The sequence below is a fragment of the Dasypus novemcinctus genome, chromosome 3 (assembly GCF_030445035.2).
Source record: "Dasypus novemcinctus isolate mDasNov1 chromosome 3, mDasNov1.1.hap2, whole genome shotgun sequence".
NCBI classification, from domain to species: domain Eukaryota; kingdom Metazoa; phylum Chordata; class Mammalia; order Cingulata; family Dasypodidae; genus Dasypus; species Dasypus novemcinctus.
Window position 1 is genome coordinate 178,642,765 of NC_080675.1, and position 25,917 is coordinate 178,668,681.

A 25,917-nucleotide genomic window follows, 5' to 3' on the forward strand; every position below is an offset into this window, starting at 1 on the left:
CCCCGTGCCGTGGCCCTGCTCGGCACTCAGGAGCTGGCATTAGGGGGTGAGGGGTTCACCGGCTGCTCGTCCCAGAAGCAGCTGCTCTTGAAAGGGGTCTTAGGTGAGGCTCACGCTCAGGAGCGGGGACGCTCCGCAATGGAACTTCTGGTGTCAGGGAGCAGAGGTTTTGGGATCAGGGATGTGTGCCTTTTTGTCCTCGACTGGCCGCCCCGCTGGCCTTGGCCTTGGCAGCGGAGAAGCAGGGCAGGCCTGGCTGCACGTGGATGATTGAGAGCCACTTGTTCAGGGCTGGAAGCTGCCAGGCTTGCCAGTATCTTCAGTTAAACCAAACAGAAAAGGCGCACGTTTTCAGGGCCTCCTGGGGCTGTGTGGGACTGCAGAGGAGCTGGAGGGGGTGAGAGGTAAGGGAGGGTCAAGGTCATGACCTCTGCGACCTCCGTCCCTTTTTATTTTTTGAGGTACTGGGGCTGGGGATTGAACCCCAGACCTTGTATGTGAGAAGCCGGTACTTAACCACTGAGCCACGTCGGCTCCCCTGAGTTGGTTTTTTTGTTTGTTGTTTGTTTTTTATTTGTCTGCTTGTTTTTTTAGGAGGCACCGGGGACTGAACCCGGGACCTCCTGTATGGGAAGCAGGTGCTCATCCGCCTGCGCCACATCTGCTCCCCAGGTCTTGAGTCAATGCTTCCTTATTGTAAGGCAAGAGAGGCGGATGGAATTCTTTGACTTTTTCTTGCTGTGACCTTTAGAATTCTATGATTTTCTGAACTTGCACAGGACATACTCCACCAACCTTGCCTAACGAAAGAATTGGCAATCCTGGCAAGGTCGCAGGCAAGACTGGAGCATGTTATGGCAGCCTGTGAACACGCCAGGCGCTGCATTCCTCTCCTCCGCAGGTGTGCACCAGTTCAGACGCCTCTCTTTTGGGAATCTGTGTGGTCAGGCGGCTGCAGTATTACTCCAGCTTCAGTGGCCTTGAAGCCCCGTCAGGTTCACAGGGGACTCAGCAGGGCGGGACAGTGGGAAGTTAGTTGACTTCAGTTTTGAAGGCAGCAGGCATGGTTTCCAATGCTGTGTCACACATCAGTGGCGCGGTTCCCTTGTCCAGGAATCTGACATTGGTTTAGAGGCTGTGGAGAGATCGAGGAGGCCGTGGGCTGCCAGGGTCCCTCTGTTGAGGGTCCGCAGGCTTACGAGGCTCTCTATTTGGGTCAGCATCTGATGCATCCTCATTTGCACACGGCTGACTGCACGCCAGCTTCTATCTTGAACCCCAGAAGAGTTTTCTGCTTGACAGCAAGTGTCTCTCCCGAGGTTGGAGGAGACCCCAGAAGCTGGTGATGAAAGCTCCAGGAGTTCACTGGGAAGCAGATGTCAGGCATCAGAAGGCGGTGTTGGGGTGGCCTTATGGGTAGAAGGTAGGACTGCTCTTTGGATTCTTTTCAGTGTCGAACACATTGGGCCCGTGTTGTAATTACATGTATACATCTTCTCTGTACTGGAGCGCAAGCGCCCTGGAAGTAGGGGCTGTCCCGTTGCTCTCACAGACCATCTTGTGCTGGGTATTAGGGTGGGTCAGTGAATATTTGGTAGTTTAGCTCTTGGGAGATTTCTGGGCTAGGAATTCTGTCCCAAGAGTTACCTGAAATTCAGTAAGATCACATCTCTAGGTGGAAAAATGGAACCTAAAAGCACAGACATACCTTGGAGATATTGTAGGTTTGGCCCTAGATCACAGCACTGAAGTGAATAGTGCCGTAAAGCAATTTATGCAAATTTTTTTGGTTTCCAAGTACATATAAAAATTGTGTTTACACTATACCATAGTATATTAAGTGTGAAATAGTACTGTCTAAAAATATGTTCATCCCTTAATTAAAATGTGACACAGATGTGAAGTGAGCACATGCTGTTGGGAAAAGGGTGCACTGGTGCCCATAGACTTGCTTGATGCAGGGTTGCCACAGACCTTCATTTGTAAAAAAAAAATCTGTAAAGCATGACAAAACAAAGTGCAATATGCCTGCATATCTCAAGTAAATTTGGGAAGAAAGAATATACTCACAACTTTGGGTAAGGGGCTTTGTGAAGTTGATGGCACGTGTTTCAGTCTGCTGGGCTGCTGGAAGGCAACAGACCGGGAAAGTGTTGGCTTTTACAGTGGGGGTTTATTTGTTTGCATGCTTCCAGTCCTGAAACTGTAGAAGTGTCCAGATCACCATGGGATGCTTTCTCCCCAAAGACGGCTGCTGGCGATCCTGGACCCCTCTGTCATGTGGCAAACAGGGCACATGGCGGCATCTGCTGGCCTCTTCCCTTCTGGTTTCGTTGCTTCAGCTTCTGCCTTCCTCTGGCTTCTCTCTGCTTCTGTGGCCTTCTTTCCTGTGATTCATCCCGTTTATAAGGGACTCCAGCAAGAGGATTAAGACCTACCCTGGGTCACACCTTACTGAAGTGACCTAATCAAAAGGTCCCACCTACAGTAAGTTCAGGCCCATGGGAATGGGTCAGCTCTAAGGACATCCTCTTCTCTGGGGTTCCTGAAGTCTCAAACTACCACAGCACGCGTCAGGATAGACGAGGTTATGACACAGTAGTGACCGATCCCCACGTCGCAGCGGCACTGACCGATGCCCACCTTTCACGCCCACTGCGTGCTCATGAGGGACCCCAGGAGACCCTGCAGTACCACTGTCATCCAGGTCCTGGCTGACGAAGCCCCGTCTGAAATGTCTCCAGGGAAATGGAGACCAGAGTAGCTGGAGTAGGCGTGATCCCCAAAGCTAGCTGAGTTTGCTCCCTGCCTGTTCTTGGTTTCCCTGTTTGAGCTTTTGTAGTTGCTTAGGAGAAATGCTTGCTAGGTACAGCAATAGGAACTGGTACCTTAGGAACTTAGTACTGAAAATTCAGGGGAAATGATCCCTTTTCCTTTGGGGGAGAAATCCCAGCTGCCTTCCCAGGTAGTGCAGGTTCACTTGGCTCATGAGTCTCTAGTTCATGCCATAGCTGTGTGGTTCCATGAGGCTGTGGCAGTACTTCAAGTTAGGGTGTTGTGTATGCTCGAAGCTGCACCGGAAGATTCCTTGAGGGGCCTTTGGGCTCTAGGATGTACGATTTTATGTAACACAATCCTGACCGAAAAATGGACTCACTGCAAGGTGAGCTGCCTTAGTTTTCCAGGGTCGCTATAACAAACGCCACAAACCAGCTGCCTTTGACAACAGGGATCCACTGTCTTCTCACGGTTTGGAAGTCGGAGGTCTGAAATCAAAGTATTGGCAGGCCGTGCTTTCTCCGTAGACGGCAGTGCCCGTAGCCCACGCTCGGCCTCTGCCACGTGGCTGGCACTCTCCTTTTGTCTCCTACCGTGTCCAGTTCCTCCACTTTTAAGGGCTCCAGTCATCCCGGGTTAGGGCTGCCTGACTCAGTTGGCCTCAGTTGCACAGAGCCATGGAGACCCCCCACAAACGTGTCCACTCCCACAGGACAGCAGGTCAGGGCTTGGACGCGTGTCTGTGGGGGGCATGATCTAGTCCACCTCGGTGGGCCACGGCCGCAGAGAGAGTATTTGTATTAATGAACCGGTGTTCTCCCAGGCCACAAAGCGTAGGCACGGCCTTGCGTGGGGAATTCACCAAACGGTATAAAAAAATGGACAAATATACCAAGGAGAACGAACAGCCAAGACCTGGGGACTCAGAGTGAGGGCAGAAGACAGTGGTCCTTGGGGGCGGCTGAGCCCGGCCGACGCAGAGCACACGTTGGACGAGAGCGCCCCTGACAACTCCTGTGCCGGCCTGGCCGTGCCTGGAAACGGTACCGCAGCCTCACGGGCGCTGAGCGTGGAGACACACTTGCGCCTCCCCAGTTCGCTGGAGAGGCCTCATCCCGTTGCAGCCCCTGGACCGGGCGGTGGACACGGAGGCCAGCACAGCCGCTCAGAGTGGGGATTCCCTGACCCCGCCGCCGCTCTGCCCTCATTCAGCGACACGGGACCGCGAAAGGGGCTCCGCTCTCCGCCCTTGCCCTCTGTGGGCGCCAGCCTCCGCCTGGGTGCTCCCGGGGGCTGCTGTCTTCCCTCCAGCTCGGGCCCAGGGCCGGCTCCCGGCTCGCCTCCTCCTGGCTCTCGCCCCCAGCCTCATCTGGAGAGAATATTGGAGAAAAATGCTCCTCTTGGCCCCCCAGCTGCTTTCCCAGCAGCTCCCTGCTTGGAGGGACCTTGCTCCTGGTCTCTTTCCTCTGAGTCCGTTTATCCACCTTAAACCAGTCAACCGTCTTCAGGAGGCGTGACGCGCGTGCCCGCTGGCCGTGTCTTCGTTTCAGCATCTCCTCCCGGCTGGAGGTGGACCTGCCCACCCAAGAGACCCCGGGCTCCCCTTTGCCGTTGCCCCCGGCTGCGCGCACAGCGCTCTTTCCCGGGCCCGGCCCCCCTTGCAGAGCTTTCCCAGCCCTGCGAGTCCCCGGCCCTCGGCCTCGGGCCCCTAGCCCCAGCAAGGCCCCAGGATCGCGGGGACGGCTTCTGTCTTCTTGCTTAGGTGGGGGCACTTTCCCAAATGTTCCCCACGGTGCGAGTCGGGTTGCCACTTACACAGCCCGATCCCCCAGCCCCCCATGGCCCGCTGCCCGGCCCGAAGCCTCGCCTCCTAGTGCAGGCTTTTGCTCCGCAGCACCCCACTTCTGGGCCATTTTCTGTCTCGGTGGACGTCGGTTGCATCGACCACCTGCGCCAACATCTCAGGACTTTCTCACTTGCTTTACGCCCCCGGTGCACGAGGGCCGTGGTGTCGGCCCCCCACGCGGCTGGCCCTCTGTCCACAGCGGCTGCTACCACCGGGTGGTGCCTGCTCAGCAGGCAGCTCTCCTGCCCGCCCAGGCCCAGCACTGCCAGCGGGTGGACGCTGACCCACGCGGGGCACCGCGGCCGAGGGGCCAGCTCATGGAAGAGCACCCTCTTAATAAACACGCTCCCCTGTGCCTTTCTCTGAGGCTGCTAGAAAAGGGCTGCCACGTAACCGTCAGGGGTCAGTCAGGAGATGCTAGTGTGGTGCTGGGAAAGGCTGCAGAAAGGCACGGCCCCACCTGCTTAGCCCAGTGTTTCCCAAGCTCGCTGGGCCACAGGCCCCTTTGTTGAGCTGCAATTGTCCACACTTGGACAGAGTCTGGCTCTTTGCAGCACACTTAGCACTCGAGCGTGTCTGTTCACTGCAGCAGGAGCCGCAGGTGCTGCTGGGGCTGCAGGCTCTCCAGAGAGGAGCCTGGGCACAGCAGGGCTGGCACGGGGCAGGAGCCACAGTCTCCATCTCTCTTTTTTTTTTTTTTTTTACCTCTTGTACCAGTGCAAGGCTACGTTATGACAATAGCAGAATCGTTAGTGTTTATTTATAACTAACAGCTGACAGTTCTTTGTGTCAATAAGTAGCTCACAGGACATGCAATTAAACTGCAATATTATCATCACCCTTGAATCTGCTTCAGCATCCAACCAAGAAGGAATTTCCCCTTTTACTAGAGGCACGATGGTCGGATGCCTTTCTAGACTGGAAACCTACCTTGCCCAGACAAGGCTACTGACGTTTTGCAAAGCCTTTGCCTGCCTTATTTGTACAGATGGTAGTTAAAAAGGTGTTGCATCAGATGGAAGTCATGTCAGCAAACACTGGAGACAAAAGTAGCATTTCCCTGCAGAATTTGAGGATGGCTTTGGATTTATGGACTAGGCCACGCATAACAGATAAAACACAGGGACAAATTATAGCTCATGAAAGCTATTTCTCAAATGCTCCGAAACCCCTGAGCCGAAGGTATTTTTGTGCAGATTTCATGACACCACTTTGCTATTTTTCGTGAAGCTTTCACTGATTTTAATGTCAAGTACATTAAGAATCACTTTTAACCAATTTATAAAAAATGTTCTTTGTGATGCTTTTCAACAATAGAAAAAAAAAAATAAGGCAAGTGCAGCTGGCCTAGAGAACTAGTGAGAGGTCAAATTGCTTTGCGTCCTGGCAGCCTGCTTCGTTGGACTAAAAAATGGCAATAGAAAGTACACACGCGACAGGCGGCTGTAATTTCTCTCTGGCCTTGCCTTCCGGCACGCGTTGTCCTCATGTCCTTCCTTTTCTCTACCCCACTGGCAGCCCCCATGGCCCTGGCCGGTCCAGAGCAGGTCTCCCACCTCTACGCCCCTAACCACTCCCTCTCGTTGGGCTTTCTGGTCACTCTGACCTGTGTCCCCATTCACTTTGTGTTCAAAACACTCGTCACGCTTTGACACTTCCTTGTTTACCAGAAAGTGGGCTCTGCGCAGGTAGGGGCCACTCCTTTCCTTTCAGTGCCACCTCTTCAATGTCGAGAGCAGTGCCTGGCCCACTGGGGTGGCCTCACATATTTTTCAATGAAAAAAAGCGCTTTGTTCTGAAAGTTCCTTGTATTTTGATGGAATTTCCGAATTTAGGAAGACGCTGCCGTGGAACTCTGGATTGTGAAAGGTCCTTGGGGTCATCTTATTTAACCTCTACATATTCATTTAAAAATGGATTTATTTGATTATGCGTGCATGCATAGCACATTTGTACTGTGAGAGGTATGTGGGAAAGGATTCCAAGTTCTGTCCTCAATTTAATGTTAGCAGTGATGTGGTAGAGTGCAGCAATGGCTTTTTGATTTTATTAAGCTTTCGATTTTGACGTAACTGTCGATTCACATGCAGTTTTAAGAAGTAATAGAGATAATCTGAAGTACCCTTTCCTCAATTTCCCCCAGTCATACCATCTTACAAAGCTGTAGTAAAACACCACAGCCAGGATTCTGCGTTGATGTGGTCGAGATAGAGAGCATTTCCATCACTGCCGGATGCATCTCATTTTCCTTTTAAGCTGCTCCCGGCTCCCACTCCCTCCCTCCTGCCAACTGCTAGTTGTCTGCTTGCTCAGGTTCTTTATCTTTACTTCAGCTTTGGTTTCCACAGCTGTAAGTCTGGGAAAGAACACTACCTTCCCTTGCTACTTCCTACAGCTACTCTAGGAAATAAAGAAATATCATTAAAATGTATTGTAAACTGAAACCGAAAAGGAGAAAACAATGGAAAGAACATTAGAATTGGGTAGCAGTCTCTTGGGTTTTAGATATTTAAAACAAATACAGCAACTTGTAAAAATTTAACCTGTGAACAATAAATACTGGGTATAAAATTACCTAAAAAACCAACTTTGAAACTAGTAATACAAATGAGAAATGAAATGACTTTATTCAGAGTTTGAGTTTCAGGAAACTACTGATAAAGGGAGTCAGGATCTATGAACTGGAAGACATAGAATCATTGAATAAAAACTGCTTTAGAATATTAAGAAATGAATAATGTCTCTTGATGCTTATTTAATTTTCCGCTTGTCCTTGCCACTTTAGTCTTTATATTTTTTAGTACTTTCATTGTGATATAATCTAAATGCCATAAATTCACCCTTTGGTAGTGTGCACTTATTTTTTATTGTATTTATAGGTTTTGTAACCATCACCACACTCCAGTTTTAAAACATTCCACACCCTGTAAAGATTCCAAGGTCAATTTGCAGTCATTCTCTGTTCCCACCCACAGCCAAAGGCAGCCCTGATCTTCTTTCTCTCTAAATTATCCTATAAGTGTATCTTCTTTGAACAAGATCATTAATTCCCTCACAATGTATGTTGCTTTAAGTGCCACATATTGCACTTCTTTTGCTAAATGTATTCCTGAGTATTTTATCCTTTTCAATACTATTGTGAGTAGAATTGTTTTCCTAATTTCATTTTCAGGTTGTTCATTACTGATTCTCATATATTATGTAAGAGGAATTCTTATATCCTGTAACCTTGCTAAACTTGCTTATTAGGTCTATTCACTTATTTGGGGGATTCCTTGGAATTTTGTGCATCCAGGATCATGTAATCTATGAATAAAGACAGTTTTATTTCTTCTTTTCCAACTTGGACTTCTTCATTTTCTTCCCATATGGCACCAGCTAGAACTTCCAGTAAAGCGCTGACTAGACGTGTAAGAAGACACCCCTTTGGCTCGATCCCGACCTTCAAGGGAAGCTTTCAGTCATTCACCATCAAGTGTGCTTGCTGTAGGTTTTTTGTGTAAGGTTGAGGAAATGCCTTCTATTCTTTGTTAAGCGTGTTTATCATGAATGTGCATTGGATTTTGTCAAATGTTTATTCTATGTCTGTTGAGACGATTCTGTAGGTTTTGTCCTGTATTCTATTAGTGTGATTACATTAATTGATTCTCAGTGTAACCCAGCCTTGCATTCTTGGGATGTGATCATGATGTGGTATCCTTTTTATATGCTGCTGGATTTGGTTTCCTAATATTTTGTAAAGAATTTTGTGTTTGTGTTCATGATGGATATTGATCTTTAGTTTTCTTTTACTGTTGTGGGTAGCTTTGCCTGGATTTTGTATCAGGGTAATCCTGACCTCACATTGTAAATTGGGAAGTGTTTCCTCCTCTTTTATTTCCTGAGAGAATTTTGGAAGGATTAAATTTAAGACGGATGAATACAGACTTACAAAATATATGTTGAGTTTTCAACAAAATGTTATAAGACACATAAAGAAACAGGAAAATGTGACCCATACTGAGAGAAAAAAATGGTCAGTGGAAATGATTTCTGAGTGCCTCTAGGTGCTGGATTTAGCAGACAAAAATGTCAAAGCAGCTATTAAAAATATTTTCAAAGAACTAAAAGAAACTATGTTTACAAAATCAGAGGAACATGTGGCAATAATACATAAAGAAAAACTATTCTCACTAAGTGATACAAATTATAAAGAAGAACCAAAGAGAAAATCTGGAACTGAAAATTACTGTAACTGAAATGAAAAACCTACTACAGGGGTGTAAGGTTTGAACTGGCAGAAGGAAGAATCAGGAAATTTAACAATAAGTCATTAGAAATGATACGGCCTAAGTAACAATGAAAAAGAGTAAAGAACAATGAGCAGAGACCTGTGGGATGCCATCACACATACCAACATGTGCATGTTGGGAACCCCAGGAGGCCAGAGAGGAAGGGCAAGAAAGAATATCTGAAGAAATATTGTCTGAAAACTTTTCAAATTTGATGAAAAACTTTAATCTCCACATCCAAGGAGCTCAGCAAACTCTGTGCAGGATAACTCAAGAAATCCACATGTACTAGGTGTATTAGTCAGCCAAAGGGTGCTGATGCAAACTACCAGAAATTGGTTAGCTTTTATAAAGGGTACTTATTTGGGATAGTTGCTTACAGTTACCAAGCCATAATGCATAAGTTACTTCCCTCCCCAAAGTCTGTTTCCATGTGTTGGAGCAAGATGGCTGCTGATGTCCACGAGGGCTCAGGCTTCCTGTGTTCCTTTGGGCTCAGCTTCTCTGTTTCCTCCACAAGGTCAGCTGTAGACTCTGAGGGCTCTTTAGGCTTTGCCTCTCTCCACAAAGTAAGCTGTAGACTATCAGGTGAACGGCTCTGTCTCTCTCCCTGGTGTTTCTGCCGTGTCTAAGGAGCTGTCTCTACTTCTCTGTTTTCTTCTCCTGGTTCCGGTCCTCTATTCCTGGGGCTTCCTTCTCTTTCCTCTGAGTCTGATTTCCTGGGGCTCCAGCTTAAGGCTTCAGCATCAAACTCCAATGTCAAACTCCAACATCAGAAACCCTCAACTCTGTCCTTTGCCATGCCTTTAACCTGGGAGTCCCCACCTACCAAGGGGTGGGGACTCAACGCCCTAATGACGTGGCCCAGTCAAAGCCCTAATCATAACTCAAGCACGCCCAGGTACAGACCAGATTACAAACATAATCCAATATCTATTTTTGGAATTCATAACCCTATCAAACTGCTACACTAGACAATAAAACAATTCTTAATAAACATAACAGGATTAAAATCACATAAGGTGTGTTCTCTGCCCATATGGATTTAAATCAGACATCAACAAAAGAAGAAAATATGGGATATTCACATATTTGGAACTTAAACAATACATTTCTAAATAGTCAATGAGTCAAAGAAAAAATTACAATTGTGTGTTAGTCAGCCAAAAGGGGTGCTGGTGCAAAGTACCAGAAATCGGTTAGCTTTTATAAAGGGTATTTATTTGGGGTAGGAATTTACAGTCACAAGGCCCTAAAGAGTCCAATTCAAGGTAACATAAGCAGTACTTCCTCACCCAGTGTGATCTGAATGAAAAGAAAAATATAATAAATTGAAATTTATTGATGTCACTAAAGTGGTGCTTAGTGAAAAATTTACAGGTTAATGTCTATATTAAAAAAAGGATTATCTCAATTCAATAATGTGAACTTTCACCTTAAAATATAGAAAAGGAGGACAACAAAGTAATGAAAGTCACAAAGAGGATAATAATAAAGATTAGAGCAGAAATGAACAAAATAGTAAACAGAAAAATAGAGAAAAATCAATGAAACCAAACAATGGTGTTTTGAAAAGACCAACAAAATTGACGAATTCTTAGCTTGAATAACCAAGAAAAAGAGAGAAGACACAGATCACAAAAATTAGCAATGAAAAAGTTGACATTAAAAGGGAGCACAATGGGAAGTGGATGTTGCTCCAGCAGTTGAGTGCCTGCCTTCCACGTGGGAGGTCCTGGGTTCAGTTTGTGGTGCCTCCTAAAGAAGACAAACAACAAGAAGACAATGAGCAAAAACAATGAGCAGACAATGAGCAAAAGCAGTGAGATGCCAACGAGGAGACAATGAACAAAAAACCAAAATGAGCAAGGAGTAGATATGGCTCCAGCAGTTTGAGCACTCATCTCTTGCATGGGAGGTCTCAGGCTCAGTTCTTGGTGCCTCCTAAAGAAATAAAAAAAAAAACAGACAATGAGCAAAAAACAATGAGCGAGAACAACAAGGAAACAGAAGAGGGAGCCATCTCAGGTGGGGGAGGAAATATTATGAACAACTTTATGCTGATAAACTCAACAACTTAGATAAAGTGAAAACATTTCTTGTATGTTGCAAATTACCAATACTGACTTAAGAAGGAATAGAAAAGTCAGAGTAAGAATCACAAGAAAACTACAGGTGAATATGGTCTGTGAATTAGAAGAATTATCACAACAAAATAGTAACAACCCAAATCTAGCAACAAATGAAAAAGATTATACACCACAACCAAATGGGATTTAGCCCAGATATGCAAGATTAGTTTAACACCTGAAAATCAATAAATTAATATGTCATATTAATAGAATGAAGGGAGAAAACATATGTTCATCTCAATAGATGCAGAAAAAGATTTTGACAAAATTCACAGCTATCCGTGGTAAAAAATCTAATAAACTTGGAGTAGAAGGGAAGTATTAAAGGCACCTATTAAAAATATACAGGAAACATCATAATGGTTTTTTCCTAAGACATGGAACAAGATAAGGATGTCTGTTCTTGCCTCTTCCATCTAATATAGTACCGGAGGTTCTGATTAATACAAGCAGGCAAGAAAAAGAAATGAAAGTCTTCCCAACTGGAAAGGAAGATGGAAACTCATCGTTATTCACAGATGACATGATCTGTATGTAGGAAACCCTAAGGAATCTGAAAACAAAAATACCCAGGAAGGTCACATGGTCAATATAAAAATAAGTTGTATTTCTCTGTATAAGCTATTAGAAATCTGAAAATGAAATTAAGAATCAACTCCATATATATCTAAAGAATAAACTACTTAAGAATAAAAGTAATGAAAGAAGTGCATGCTTGTACACTGAACATTATAAATCTTTGTTGACAGAAATTAAAGAAGAGATAAAGAAATGGAGAAACATCCCTTCTTCATAGATTGGGAGAATCAATATTATTAATTCAATACAATCCTGTCAAAATTTCAGCTTACTTTTTGCAGAAATTGGCAAGAAGATCCTAAAATTTATGTGGAAATGGAAACCACTGAAATTAACCAAAACAATTTTGAAAAAGAACAAAGTTGGAAGACTTTCCCTTCATAATACCAAAACTTATTATAGAGCTACAGTAATCAAAACAAGTGGTACTGGTATAAGTTCAATCAAAGCACAAGTCAATCAAAGAAAATTATAAATTCATATATTTATAGTCAATTAACTTTTTTTTTTGAGGTACCAGGGCCAGGGATTGGACTCCAGACCTTGTATGTGGGAAGCCAGTGCTCAACCACTGAGCCATATTGGCTCCCCTGAGTTGTTTCTTTTTCATTTGTTTGCTTGCTTGTTTTTTTTTTTTAATAGGAGAAAGCAGAAACCAGACACCAAACCTTGGACCTCCCCTTTGGGAAGCAGGCGCTCAACTGCTTGAGCTACATCTGCTCCTGTCAGTTAACTTTTAACATAGGTGCTAAGGCAGTTGATTGGGAAAGGATATTTTGTTCATTGAACAATTGTATGGCCACATTCAAAAAGATCGATTTATACTCTCACCTCACACCATACACAAAAATTAACTCAAAGTCAACCATAGACTTAAAGGTAAAAGCAAAACTGATAAAACTTGTGGAAGAAAACTAAGGAGAAATTCTTCGAGATCTTGGATTAGGCAAAACTTTCTCAGATTCAACACCCACAGCATTGTCCATAAAAAAAAAACAACTGGATAATTTGGACCTCATCAAAATGCAAAACTTTTGAACTTAAAATACACCATTATGAAAACAAAGGACAAAACCAAAGACTGGGAGAAAATATTTGCAGGACACACATTCAGTGAAGGATTTTTATTTGGAATTTACAACTCAATAAGAAGAAGACAGTCCACCCAATCAAAATACATGCAAAAGAAATGAAGAGACGTTTCACCAGCAATGTCTAGGGACATTTCATTTCATCTGGACATTTGGATGGCTAATAAGCAGATGAAAACCTACTCAATATCATCAGTTATCAGCAAAATGAAATTAAAACCACTGTGTGATATCACTGCACATCTACTGGAATGGGTATAATAAATATAGACAGTAACAAGTGCTGGTGAGGGTGTAGAGAACCGAAACCCTCACACATTGCTGCTAACAGTGTAAAATGGTGCAGCAATTTTGGGAAATGGGCTAGCAGTTCCTCAGAAAGTTAAACATAAAAGTAGTGTACGACCCAGAAACTCCACTCATAGATATTTACCTGCACAGGAGCAATGAAAATGTATATCCACCAGAAGTCCTGCACTCAGCCCCAAACTGGACCACCCTAGAGGTCCATCAGTGGTGAATGGATAGGCAAACTGTGGTATGTCCACACAGCAGAAGACTATTCAGCATTAAAGGAAGGACTCCTGAAACTTGCTGTGTCATGGCTGAACCTCATAATCAGTGTGTTAAGTGAAAGTGCCCAACAAGGAGACAACATGTTGTATGATTCCATTTTTATAACATGTCCAGAAAAGACAAAGTCACAGAGACAGGAGTCACTCTACATGGCACAAGGGATCTTTATTTGATTTACGTTGATACTTGTACCGCTTGGTAAAGTTACTAAAAATCATAGAACTGTACACTTGAAATGCGTGCGTTCGATTATGGGTAAAATATACCTCAATTAAAAAGTGGGTTAGACTGAGAGAGAAGGCTGAAGTGGGGTCCCTGAGGATTAGAGAAAGAGGCTGCGACGGCGTTTGCTGCGACTGCAGGAGTGGCAAGTGAGGCTTGGTGTGTACTCGCCCCTTTCTTCAGATTTCTTCTCAGAAATTTCACTTCCATTTGGATAATGATTAAATACAAAGATACTTTCATGATTCGGTGAAACACTGAACTCTCAATTAGATTAAGCGTATGGCTGTGTATCCTTGGTTTAGTAACAGTCTCCGAAATTGGGCAGAATTGATTTATGTTGTAGAACTAATCGTCCAGTTGCCTAGGGATCAGCTAGTAAATAATTAATGCCAATTTCCTGCAGTCTTCCTTATAGAACATACTTTATCCAGCCTTCCAGTGCTTGACTTACTTTATTAAGGAAATGAAGTGGCTTTCTTTAGAAAGCTCACTGGTGTGTGGGCGGCTTGGTGTGGGAAAAGCGCAGTCCCGGAAACAGCAAGCTTATCTGCTAATGATTTACTTATCATTTAATAGAGAGGGCAAACACAGACAGACACTCGTATCAGTGCTTTTATTTTGCTTTAAAGCCCTTGTGGACTGGAACGCAAGACTCTCCTCGGTAACCGCCCGCCTTTCTTTCCAGATCGTGCACAGAACGCTGGCAGCCATGTTGGGCTCTCTCGTCGCTGTGGCCGCCCTGGCCGTGATTGGTGACGTAAGTTGTAACGTCCAGATGATTGCCTTACCCTCGATAGGATGTCAGACGGAAAGACGTCCCAGGAATCGAGTTTGACTGTTGCTTTTCATTCTTTGATTTACGATTTCCACATTTCCCTCCCCATGGACCATGCTAGAGAAATGTGTTAGCAAACTTTACCACAGGATGGATGTTTTTCTAGGGAAACGTGTTAGCAAACTTTACCACACGACAGATGTTTTTCTAGGGAAACTCATCAGCAAACTTTAACACACAACGGATGTTTTCCATTTAGTTGTATAATCCACATGCGCCCACGTCCCCCTGGTGACAGTGTCCGCTTCACGTCCAGCTGAGGAAAGGCTCGTCGGGGACGGGCGTTGGCCCCCGGCCCTGACGCTGGTGGGGTTGTGAAGAGTTGGACCTGGGTGATGCCAGCCTGTGGGGCAGAGGAGGCCACCCTGCGGGGGCAGAGGGTGGGAGATGGTGGGGTGGAGGTCTGCTCTGCAGACCCCAGGAGCCCCGGAGGCGCAGCCCCGGCGGGGAGAGGCCCAAAGCCGGCCGCTCTGTCAGGAACCCGTGGGGCTGACGTGGGCACGAGGGGAGGCCGCGCGCCCGCGGGAGGCCGAGGGCGTTGAAGGCAGAGCTGGAGCCGCGCCCAGGAGTCCCAGCGGTGGCACCACACCGACATGGACTTGAGAACAGCTTTATGGGGATTCAATGGATTGTTCTGGAAAAAGCTACCAGAGGCCATTCAATCCACCAGTGAACCATGTTCAGTGAATTATTTATTTAGATCTCATTAAAAATTAAAATGAGACCCGGCCTAAAAGCAGCAGTCAGGATTCCGGCTTTCTCTTGGCTAGAGTTGGTCTGAACGAATGCCAGCACTCAAGGTAAAATGCCCCAGAATCCTAAAGCCTAGCCATAGAACCACTATGATTTTCATTATTAAAGGAGAAGCGTGTAGTGAAATCCCTTGGCTGGGGGCGCCCACGGGCGGGAGAGCCTTGCCCAGCAGGCCCCTCACGGCGCGCCCGCTCCCTGTCGGGAATGGCCCTGCTGCCCTGCTCCCCAGGGTTGGCAGACCTGGGACAGCGGTGGGGGGAGGGCTTTGAGATGCAGGACAGGGGGCTCTCCGAAGCGTTGTCATGTTGGCCTTGCCACGCTCCCTGAGATCACTCTCGACAACGGCCTGTCCTGCAAAAACGCAGTTAGAATGGCCAGGGACAGGTTTTAAAAAAAAAAAGATTACTCTTACAGGTGCAGGTTTGACCTTCCGGGTGACCTGCCCCACAGCATTTTCCAGAGGGGATAGGGCCCCGTTCCACGCTCCTGCGCGGTGCGGCTTCTGCTCTGGCCACAGCAAGGGAAGCATATTAGTACAGCTCGCCCCAGGAGGGTTTTGCCCAGGACTAATTGGTGCGTTTGTCTTTGATTGCAGAGACCCAGCCTGGCCCGTGTGGTGGGGTGGATTGATTTTGAGACCTTGGCCCTGCTGTTTGGCATGGTAATTACAGTCCTCCCGGTGGGACGTGGCTCCAAACCTGCTGTGGCCTCCTCTTTTGTCACTGCTGATACGCGCTCGTTACACCAGAGGCGCTGCCCTGCACGACAGCCGGGGCTTGATTGGGAAGTGTTAGTGCGCGTCTAGCCAATTCCTCCTGAGAAGAGACGGGGCGGCTGGTGCTCTGTCTAGTTAGCTGTAGGATTTCAGTTTAATGATGATAAAAGAGCGAACACCGAGAAGTTTGAGGATTGTTTTGAGTTTCTACCTTGAAAATATAACATGCGATAAATATCCCAAATGAAGGACCCATAAAAACGTTTTGGTGAATGCAAAAGGACATTTAGCTCTATGGATCAAGGAATGACTTGTGCTGACGTAATAGCTCGTGTGTTTGGTAATTTCTCAGACACTGCCAGGGGGCCACTGTGCGAAGGCAGAGGGCTGCGGGCTGTCAGAGAACCCCCAAACCTCCTTTCCTTTCTGGAAATGGACTTTAATATGCACTGGCTGGCTCGGGCTGGGGCACAAGTCATAAACCGACTTAGCCAGGCACGGGCCTGGGCAGAGGGGCACGGCCGTCAGCGTGGCCTTGAGCAGATGGCCAGCCAACTGGGTGGCATGCAGGAGGTCCACTCTGCAGAGAAGACTTCTCTGCAGAGAGCAGGCCCCTCTCTTACACACCTCCTTGCCGACATTTCACCCCTTTCACTGGTTGAAAGCTGCCCTCAGCTTCCATCCGGCCCAAGCCTGCCCAGCCACCAGCTCTGGGCTGGGGGCCGGGGAAGCCAGGCCAGGCTCCCCACTCAGGCTTCATGGAGGGGGCCAGACTGGCGTTGGGCTGCGAAGAGTAAACGGGGTTTGGGCATCCAGATAGAGGCAGGAAGACACACCAGATGTCTTATGACACAAGTTTAAAGTGCAAATGAGTGGTTTAATTTTTCTCCCCTGCATTGAAATCAGTTCAGCAAGTACTTGGAAGCTGGATGATTCTAGAACTATGGGCATGCAAAGGTAGGCAGGCCCTGCCCTCCCTCCTGGTAGGGGACCAGCCTCATGGCCTCGGACCCCGCACCCAGAGCTCTGTCCCTCCTGGTTCTCTGGGCCACCTGCTCATTTGTGTTCCTGAAACTCCCACTGGAGTGTGATGCCCCGCGCTCTGCTGGCAGCCCCACTGGCCGTTTTGTGTTAGAATGAACATTACTGGTCACTCTTGATAAGGAAGACATTTTTACTGAGCCTAAACTTACTGTTGGCCATTTTTATTTTGGGTAGTTTATTTGAAAAAAACAAACAAACTGAATCTACTGTTTACCAGGCACCTTAATTTACGTTGTTTTATTGAATTATGACATCAACTTTACAAGGAACAGAAAATTAAGGGATGAAAAAATTGACATAGAGAAGTGTTAAATATTTTTTTTTTGCTCAAGGTTAAATTACCCCTACAAGGCAGAATTAGATTTTAAATCTGTATCTTCTCATTGCCGCTGTCTTAGGAAGTAAAATACAGAATATTACAGAAAATTCAAGCTGGTTGAAATACCTGGCTGTTTAAGTTATAAATAAATGGGATGTTTCTTTTATTAATATCTAGGAAATCATTGTCATCACTAGAAAGAAACACAAGCAAGCAGGCGGTAGGGATTACTTCAGAACCCAGAGAATAATCATTTCAGGGTAATTGCTCTAATTTGCATGTGTTGATCCAATTGGTGGCAAAAATCAGCTTATTTATTTTAGGGGAAAAAATTTAACCCTGTTTTAAAATGGAAAAATGTTTCATTGTTGTTTGTGTGGACGGTTAGGTTTAGAAGGTCACGATCTGGGCCATTCTTTCCCTGCCTCTGGCTCTTTGACAATGAGCAGTTCACCTCTCCTCTGTCCCCAGTGTTCTAGTCTAGAGAATGGAAAACAGTAAAGACCACTGGTTTTCATGGCAAGGATTAGATGGGATGATCATGTACCTTGGAGACAATTCTTTGGACCAAATTACAGGTGTGAAAGCACTAGCAAGAGGCTGCATTCCGGTAGCTAGCTCCGTGGTGGGTGGTGGTAAGTTGGCTAGACTAGGAGACAATGGTCGTTTAGCTAGAGAATGAAGCACATGATGATGTGGTAGCTTGCTCTTAAGGGCCATAGCTCAAATTGGTAACTGATCCTCTGACATCATTTCAATGTGCTAATCTGCTAATTCTCCCTGTCTCCTTTCTCTCTGTCTTCCACAGATGATCTTAGTAGCCATATTTTCAGAAACTGGATTTTTTGATTATTGTGCTGTCAAGGTAGGTGTGATGTAGTATTTAACAGTTGCATATAAGTTAATTGATGTATTTATTTTTCCACTGTTGCATATTTAAGGAATGAAACTACCACATAAAGCAGACATTTTAAAGTTCCGTCTTCCTTTTCAACATCATTCCTGCAAATTTGAGTACCACTGCAGGGCTAAGAAGTGACATGGCTCTGAGCAACACTTTCAACTTCTCAAAAAAATAACTGAAGAGGGAGAGCAGGGAAAGGAGAACTCAGATGGAATGTTTGTGTACCATTATTTAAATTGGCAGGTTGCGCATTACGCATCAAAAATTGTTTTGCATTTCAGAGTATGTAAATATTTCAAGTCATCAGCTTCTGATTACTTTGCCTTTTGGTGAAATAATTTTAGTGATAGCTTTCTAAATATTGAGCATATAAACATTCACTTTTATAACCTGGGGAAATCCACTTACTTGTCTGACCTTGAGAATTTGCAGGGGGCTAATGGTTCTATCACTCCAAGTGGTCAAAAGGAGATCAAAACTAATGTAAAAGCTAATGCTAGTCTTGATTTTTTTTTAGAACTGAAAAGTTCTTTGAAAAACTTATTGCCTCAACAAAGCCCTTTTAACACTCTGGATGATAGATCCACACTGGGCCTTTTGTCTTCTTTGTGCTCCGTCTTGCGTATTCCCAGGTAGGCATCTGGCTTCTTCCCCTTGATACACGGTGCTAAAGGCACCCCTTAGATCCCCCGAGACCAGCAGGCACCAGGCTCAACAGGCCTCCAATTCACAGCCAGCCTGTCTGGCCAGCACGAGCACATAAAACACGGATGACTTTGAAGGGACCGAGGGGCCTCACCTTGGGACAGGTGAGCCATCGCCAGGGCACTAGTGGAGGAAGAGCAGACGGAGGAGAGCGGAGGCCAGGTGCGTTTAGAATGCCCGCCAAGGCCATGTGCCCTCCAGCAGACCGAGGAAGCCCTGGCGGCTTCCCTTGGGTCCCTGGTTCTCGTGGCCCGAGGAGAAGGTGCAGCCCACGCAGGGACCCGCTGACTCTGCCCGTTCCCCACATGCCCAGGCGTACCGGCTGTCCCGGGGAAGGCCGTGGCCCATGATCCTCACGCTGTGCCTCGTCGCCGCCGTCCTCTCCGCCTTCTTGGACAACGTCACCACCATGCTGCTCTTCACGCCGGTGACCATCAGGTAGGCGGAGCCCTCCCGCCGTGGGCGTGCGAGCAGCTCACGCCTCCGCCCCGACGGCCCTGCCAAGGCGGTGCCTTCTTCTGCGAAGGGATGGCCGTGTCCACCTGCCCATCTCAGGGGTCCCCAGGGGCCGATGGGTGGATGTGCACGACCTGCGGCCTCTGCGTAGGGGCACCCTACGGCCTCTGCGTGGTCACAGCCGCGGCGGCCGCTGCCCAAACCCCCGTGGGCAGTCAGAAGCCGGGGTCCTGCTTCACGCAGGGGGCAAATGAACCTGAGCCACGCGCAAGGCTGGCAGGCACCTACCCTGGTGTCTCCTCGCGTGGGCGTGGGGCACGGTGGGAGGCTCCTGCCCACAAGCCTGTGGGGCGGGCGTTGAGGAGAGACTGGGGTGGGCACCCTGGGGCTGCACCGGGTGCTCCTGCTTGGGGAAGCTTGCAGGTCGCCAGACTAACGGGGTTGACCAGGGTCGGCCAGGAGGGCACAGCTTTGCAGGGTAACGCTGGGTAGGAGAAAGTCCAGTTCAGTTCGATTTCCTTTCATTCCACCCAAGTCAATCTTCAGGCGTTCACCGAGCGCTCGGGGTCGTTCACCGAGAACCTTCTGAAGCTTCAGCTTCAGGCCCCATCCTGGCACAGCCCCCTTCCGATGTCAGGAAGCTGGCTTCGTACCCATAGCTGGATGCTCTTTATTTGAAAGGTGGATCCCAGGTGTGTTAGCCTCAGCCGCCTGTGAACCTGCCACATGCTGGCTGCGCACACGGGCGGAAGAGGGGCGGGCCGGGGCTCCCCTCGGGGCTCGGGGGTGTGAGCCTTAGCAGGTGGGTCTTGCTCAGCTGAAGAAGGGCCCTGGCAGGTGGTTTCGGCTGCTCTCTTCTGTTTGCGCAGTCAGTGATTGACTCTGCTCTAGCGTCTGAGGACTCAGCAGGAGGCAACCGCAGGGCGCGATGGCGGGCTCAGGGTGCTGGGCTGGCCTCGGGGAGGGCCTCTGCTGTTCAGAGGTCGGGGGCTCTTGGAGCAGGGTGGGCTGGAGTATGGGGAAGGGAGGTGAAGGATGGAGGCTGGAGCTCAGCCTGGCCTCTGCAGAGGGGGTGTCCACACCGTACAGGACCGGGACAGGACGGTGGGAGAGCACTTGAAAGCTCTGAACTGAACCTGCTCCTCTAACAGCATCAAACCGTGCCCCTGGGGTGCCGCAGGGGGCAAGAGGGGGCCACGGGGGGTGGTCCTGGGCACGCCCGTCCCGACGCCCACCGCTGGCGCCTCCGTGGGAGCTGAGAGCGTGGGGAAGTGTTGGCAGAAGCCCTTGCAGCTGGGAGAGCTGCGGGATGCCTCAGGCCTGCAGCACCTGCTTATAGGCTCACCTCTCCAGAACGTGGTTTATAGTTCTATGGTAGTCTAAAAATGACGTCCTCCCAGATCCACGTTCACTCCTCTGAGCCCCGCCATGCGTGTTTCCAAGCTCTTCCCGATTTGTCCTTCTGTCCTGTCCTCCTGCCTATGCCTGCGTCCTTCTGTCCTGTCCTCCTGCCCGTGTCTTTCTATCCTGTCCTCCTGCCCGTGCCTGCGTCCTTCTGTCCTGTCCTCCTGCCCGTGTCTTTCTATCCTGTCCTCCTGCCTGTGCCTGCGTCCTTCTGTCCTGTCCTCCTGCCCGTGCCTGCGTCCTTCTGTCCTGTCCTCCTGCCCGTGTCCTTCTGTCCTGTCCTCCTGCCCGTGCCTACGTCCTTCGGTCCTGTCCTCCTGCCCGTGCCTGCTCCGAGCAGTCCCGGCCCTTGTATTTTGGCGGCCAGGCCCACACCCAGGACGCTCTCTGGGATCTCGCTGGCGTCATGTATTACCTAACGCTCACTAATCATTTTCTGGCTGGAGGCGGATCCCGGGGCTCTTCCTTTGCCTGTGGGGCCTGCACAGCCCTTCCTGCCCCAGGCCTCGGCCCTCGGGCCTTCCTCTGCTCCCCCGGGCGTCATGGCCTGTCCCTCCTACAGAACGGTTCCAAGGGAAGGGCCGTCTGTCTGTCTGCACTCAGAGCCCGCGGGGACGGGGTACCCCTGAGGACAGCGGGGTTCCTGCAGAGGCGTGGCCCGGTGTCTGTGCGGACGTGCAGTGTGGGGTGGGCTGGCGTCTCCTGAGCTTTCTTTCCAGCAGTCTTTCCCCCGGGTGCACCCTGCAGCGTGTTTGTGGTTTTGGTTTTAGCAGGGACTGGTCTGGGTGGGGCTGGCAGCAGGGTTTGGAGCTCCCAGATGGCTCTAGTGGGCAGCCTGGCTGGAGAGCTGCTGTGGGGCCTGTGTGCCCCCAGGGCAGTGGCTGGGGGAAGGAAGGGAGCGCCCAGGGCATCGGGGCTGGGCAGGGGAAGGTGGTGAGGGCCGTGCTGGCAGGCTCCCCTGGGCAGGGGGAGGGGGCGAGGGCCGTGCTGGCAGGCTCCACCGGGCAGGGGGAGGTGGCGAGGCCTGGGGGAGGTGGCGAGGGCCGTGCTGGCTGGCTCTGCTGGGCAGGGGGAGGCGGCGAGGGCCGTGCTGGCAGGCTCCCCTGGGCAGGCAGAGGTGGTGAGGGCCGAGCTGGCAGGCTCCCCTGGGCAGGGGGAGGTGGTGAGGGCCGAGCTGGCAGGCTCCCCTGGGCAGGCAGAGGTGGTGAGGGCCGAGCTGTCAGGCTCCCCTGGGCAGTGGGAGGTGGTGAGGGCCGTGCCGGCAGGCTCCCCTGGGCAGGGGGAGGCGGCGAGGGCCGTGCTGGCAGGCTCCCCTGGGCAGGGGGAGGGGGTGAGGGCCGAGCCGGCAGGCTCCCCTGGGCAGGGGGAGGTGGTGAGGGCCGAGCCGGCAGGCTCCCCTGGGCAGGGGGAGGTGGTGAGGGCTGTGCTGGCAGGCTCCCCTGGGCAGGGGGAGGTGGTGAGGGCCGAGCTGGCAGGCTCCCCTGGGCAGGGGGGAGGTGGTGAGGGCTGTGCTGGCAGGCTCCCCTGGGCAGGGGGAGGTGGTGAGGGCCGAGCTGGCAGGCTCCCCTGGGCAGGGGGAGGTGGTGAGGGCTGTGCTGGCAGGCTCCCCTGGGCAGGGGGGAGGTGGTGATGGCCGTGCTGGCAGGCTCCCCTGGGCAGGGGGAGGTGGTGAGGGCCGTGCTGGCAGGCACCACTGGGCAGGGGGAGGTGGTGAGGGCCGTGCCGGCAGGCTCCCCTGGGCAGGGGGAGGTGGTGAGGGCCGAGCTGGCAGGCTCCCCTGGGCAGGGGGAGGTGGTGAGGGCTGTGCTGGCAGGCTCCCCTGGGCAGGGGGAGGTAGTGAGGGGCCGAGCTGGCAGGCTCCCCTGGGCAGGGGGAGGTGGTGAGGGCCGTGCTGGCAGGCACCACTGGGCAGGGGGAGCTAGTGAGGGCCGTGCCGGCAGGCTCTACCGGGCAGGGGGAGGTGGTGAGGGCTGTGCCGGCAGGCTCCACTGGGCAGGGGGAGGTGGCAAGGCCTGGGGGAGGTGGTGAGGGCCGTGCTGGCCGGCTCCCCTGGGCAGGGGGAGGGGGCGAGGGCTGTGCTGGAAGGCTCCCCTGAGCAGGGGGAGGTGGTGAGGGCTGAGCTGGCAGGCTCCCCTGGGCAGGGGCAGGTGATGTGGGCCGAGCTGGCAGGCTCCCCTGGGCAGGGGGAGGGGGCGAGGGCCATGCCGGCAGGCTCCCCTGGGCAGGCGGAGGTGGTGAGGGCAGAGCTGGCAGGCTCCCTTAGGCAGGGGGAGGTGATGAGGACCGAGCTGGCAGGCTCCCCTGGGCAGGGGGAGGTGATGAGGGCCGTGCTGGAAGGCTCCCCTGAGCAGGAGGAGGGGGTGAGGGCTGTGCTGGAAGGCTCCCCTGAGCAGGGGGAGGTGGTGAGGGCTGAGCTGGCAGGCTCCACCAGGCAGGGGGAGGTGGTGAGGGCCGTGTCGGCAGGCTCCACAGGGCAGGGGAGGCGGTGAGGGCCATGGCGGGCTGGCTCCCCTGGGCAGGGGGAGGCATTCTGCACTGCCCCCACCCTGCCGGGAGCCGTCTGGTGGCCAGTGCACAGTCACCTGGCCAGGCCTGCCTTGCCGGGGCTGTGCTGCTCACACCTGCAGGGCATCAGGTGGATGGCTCAGGTGGGGGCTGACCTTCAGGAGGAAACGTGGCTCACCCCCAGGCAGCTGTGACCTTTTTTTTTTTTTTTTAATTGATTTTGTAAAAATATTACATTAAAAAAATATATGAGGATCCATTCAACCCCACCACCCCCACCCCACCACTCCCCCCCCAGCAACACTCATTCCCATCATCATGACACATCCATTGCATTTGGTAAGTACATCTCTGGGCACCTCTGCACCTCATGGTCAATGGTCCACATCATGGCCCATACTCTCCCCCATTCCATCCAGGGGGCCCTGTAAGGATTTACAATGTCCAGTGATTGCCCCTGAAGCACCATCCAGGGCAGCTCCAAGTCCCAAAGACACCTCCACATCTCGTCTCTTTCTGCCATTCCCCATACCCATTAGTCACCATGTCCACTTTTCCCATTCCAATGCCACCTTTTCTCTGTGGACATTGGATTGGTTGTGTCCATTGCATCTCTATGTCAAGAGGAGGCTCAGATTCCACATGGATACTGGATGCAATCCTCTCGCTTTCAGTTGTAGGCACTCTAGGCTCCATGGTGTGGTGGTTGTCCTTCAACTCCATCTTAGCTGAGTGAGGTGAGTCCAATAAATCAGATTGTAGGTGCTGGAGTCTGTTGAGGCTCAGGGCCTGGCTATCACATTGTCAGTCCAGAGATTCAGATCCCCTAAATATATCTTAAACCCCAACACTAACTACAACTCCAGCACAGTAGCATGAAAGTCTTATGAAGAGAGATCCCATCTGAGTCCAGATTCATCACGCATAAACACCAGCTCCAAAGAAGGGCCATCTGACATGGCAGTTAACCCCATCTGCCATGACCATAGCACCCATGGGTCTCTTTAGCCCTCAAGGAACCAATACCTGGTGGTTGTATCTACTTTATCTGTCTCTTAGACTCTGCTCAGCTGTGCATAACGGCAATCCTTCTGACAGCCTCCAGACTCTTTTTGAGACCCGTAGCCATATGAACTCATTTCTCCTTTCCATTTCCCCCTTACATTAGGTCAAACAGCATTTTAAAGTCATGTTATTTTATGTAGACAGGGATATTCTGCTGATCTGCATTGAACCTTCCATTCAAGGTCATTTTCCAGTTGCATCATCAGTTGGTAGTTGATAGTGATCCCTCAGTGCCAGGGAGGCTCATCCCCGGGTGTCATGTCCCACGCTGGGGGGAGCTGTGACCTCTTATGCTCCGCCCCGCCACTGCCCTTCTCTCAATGCACGCGCATCTGTGTACAAGGTGTGCCTTCCTCGCACAAGCTGGTGTTTTCTAAACACTCGGCTGTCACATGGCCCTTGGCCGATGTGACTCCGTGGGTCTGCTTTCACTTCCCTCCTCTTGTGGCAGGTTATGTGAGGTGCTCAACCTGGACCCGAGACAAGTCCTGATTGCGGAGGTCATCTTCACAAACATGGGAGGAGCTGCCACCGCCATCGGGGACCCGCCGAACGTCCTCATCGTGTCCAACCCAGTGTTGAGGAAGATGGTACGTGCCTGTGTACCAGGTGGCTTGAGATAAACGTTGACCTCGGCTTGCTTAGCACCCCCTCGACACGTGTGCCTGTGTTCCGGTCAAGCCCAGCTGGGTCCCCTCTTCGTATTAGGTGCTATTGGACATGTCAAGAGCGGGGTATTCGTGAGCTGATCCTACAGTGTAGACTTAAGTGGTCTGAATTGATTTTGATCTCATTCTGACAGTATTTTTAAAGAAATGATCAGATAATATGATCTATTTAGTCTTTTTTTAATTTTATTTTTAAAGAAGCTTTATATTATATAAATGTTACATCAACAATATAGGGGATTCCCATATACCCACCCCTCCCCTTCCCCCACTCTCCCCCATTAACAACATCCTTCAGTAGTGTGATACATTTGTTACAATTGATGCACACATACTGAAGCATTGCTGCTAACCATGGTCTGTAGTTTACATTATGGTTTACACTTCGCACCACACAATTTTATAGGTTTTAACAAAATGTATTATGGCCTGTATCTGTCCTTGCAATATCATGCAGGACTACTCTAATGTCCTCAAAATGCCCTGTGTTCCACCTATTCCCGCCTCTCCCTGCCCTCAGAACCTCTGGTGACCACTGCCATTGTACTAATGTTACAAGTTCTTCCATTACCAGAATAATAAGTCTACTTTCATCTATATTGCATTCCCCTCTTTTGTTTGTCCGTTCCTCCATCTTGAGGATTTGGGGATGGTGACGCCCACTCTGCTTCAGACTGAGAGGGGGCTTAGATCCCGTGGGCAGGTGGATGGAACTGTCGTGCTTGGGATTGTAGATACTCTGTTTTTTGGGATGGGCGTTGTCCATCATCATCCTTTTGTTGGTTGTTTGAGTGAGTCTGATGAACTGGTGGGTAGAATTTGCTGCAACTCTGCTGAGATTCAGGGCTCAAGTGGCATATGAACAGCAGGAAGATTTAAGTCTCTGGGACGCATATTTAACAGGTGTACTGCTAATTACAGGTTCAAATACAAGGGGCATAAGAGCCATGTGTAGGAAAATTTTAAATGAGTCCAAGTCTGATACATTGGGGGATAGGTTATCATGTATTCCAAGGTAAGGCCCACTGACAGGGTGTCAATTTCCC

At 49.8% G+C, this 25,917-nt stretch overlaps 1 protein-coding gene across 1 annotated transcript in view; it reads left to right on the top strand.

The window, feature by feature from the left end:
• The window catches only part of OCA2 (OCA2 melanosomal transmembrane protein), a 370,679-nt gene that overhangs the window by 58,613 nt on the left and 286,149 nt on the right, over positions 1-25,917 (top strand). The window contains exons 10-14 of the mRNA XM_058290617.1: positions 14,184-14,255; positions 15,682-15,747; positions 17,973-18,029; positions 19,087-19,211; positions 24,655-24,793. Coding sequence (XP_058146600.1) covers positions 14,184-14,255; positions 15,682-15,747; positions 17,973-18,029; positions 19,087-19,211; positions 24,655-24,793 — 459 coding nt within the window. The remainder of the gene's footprint in view (positions 1-14,183; positions 14,256-15,681; positions 15,748-17,972; positions 18,030-19,086; positions 19,212-24,654; positions 24,794-25,917) is intronic.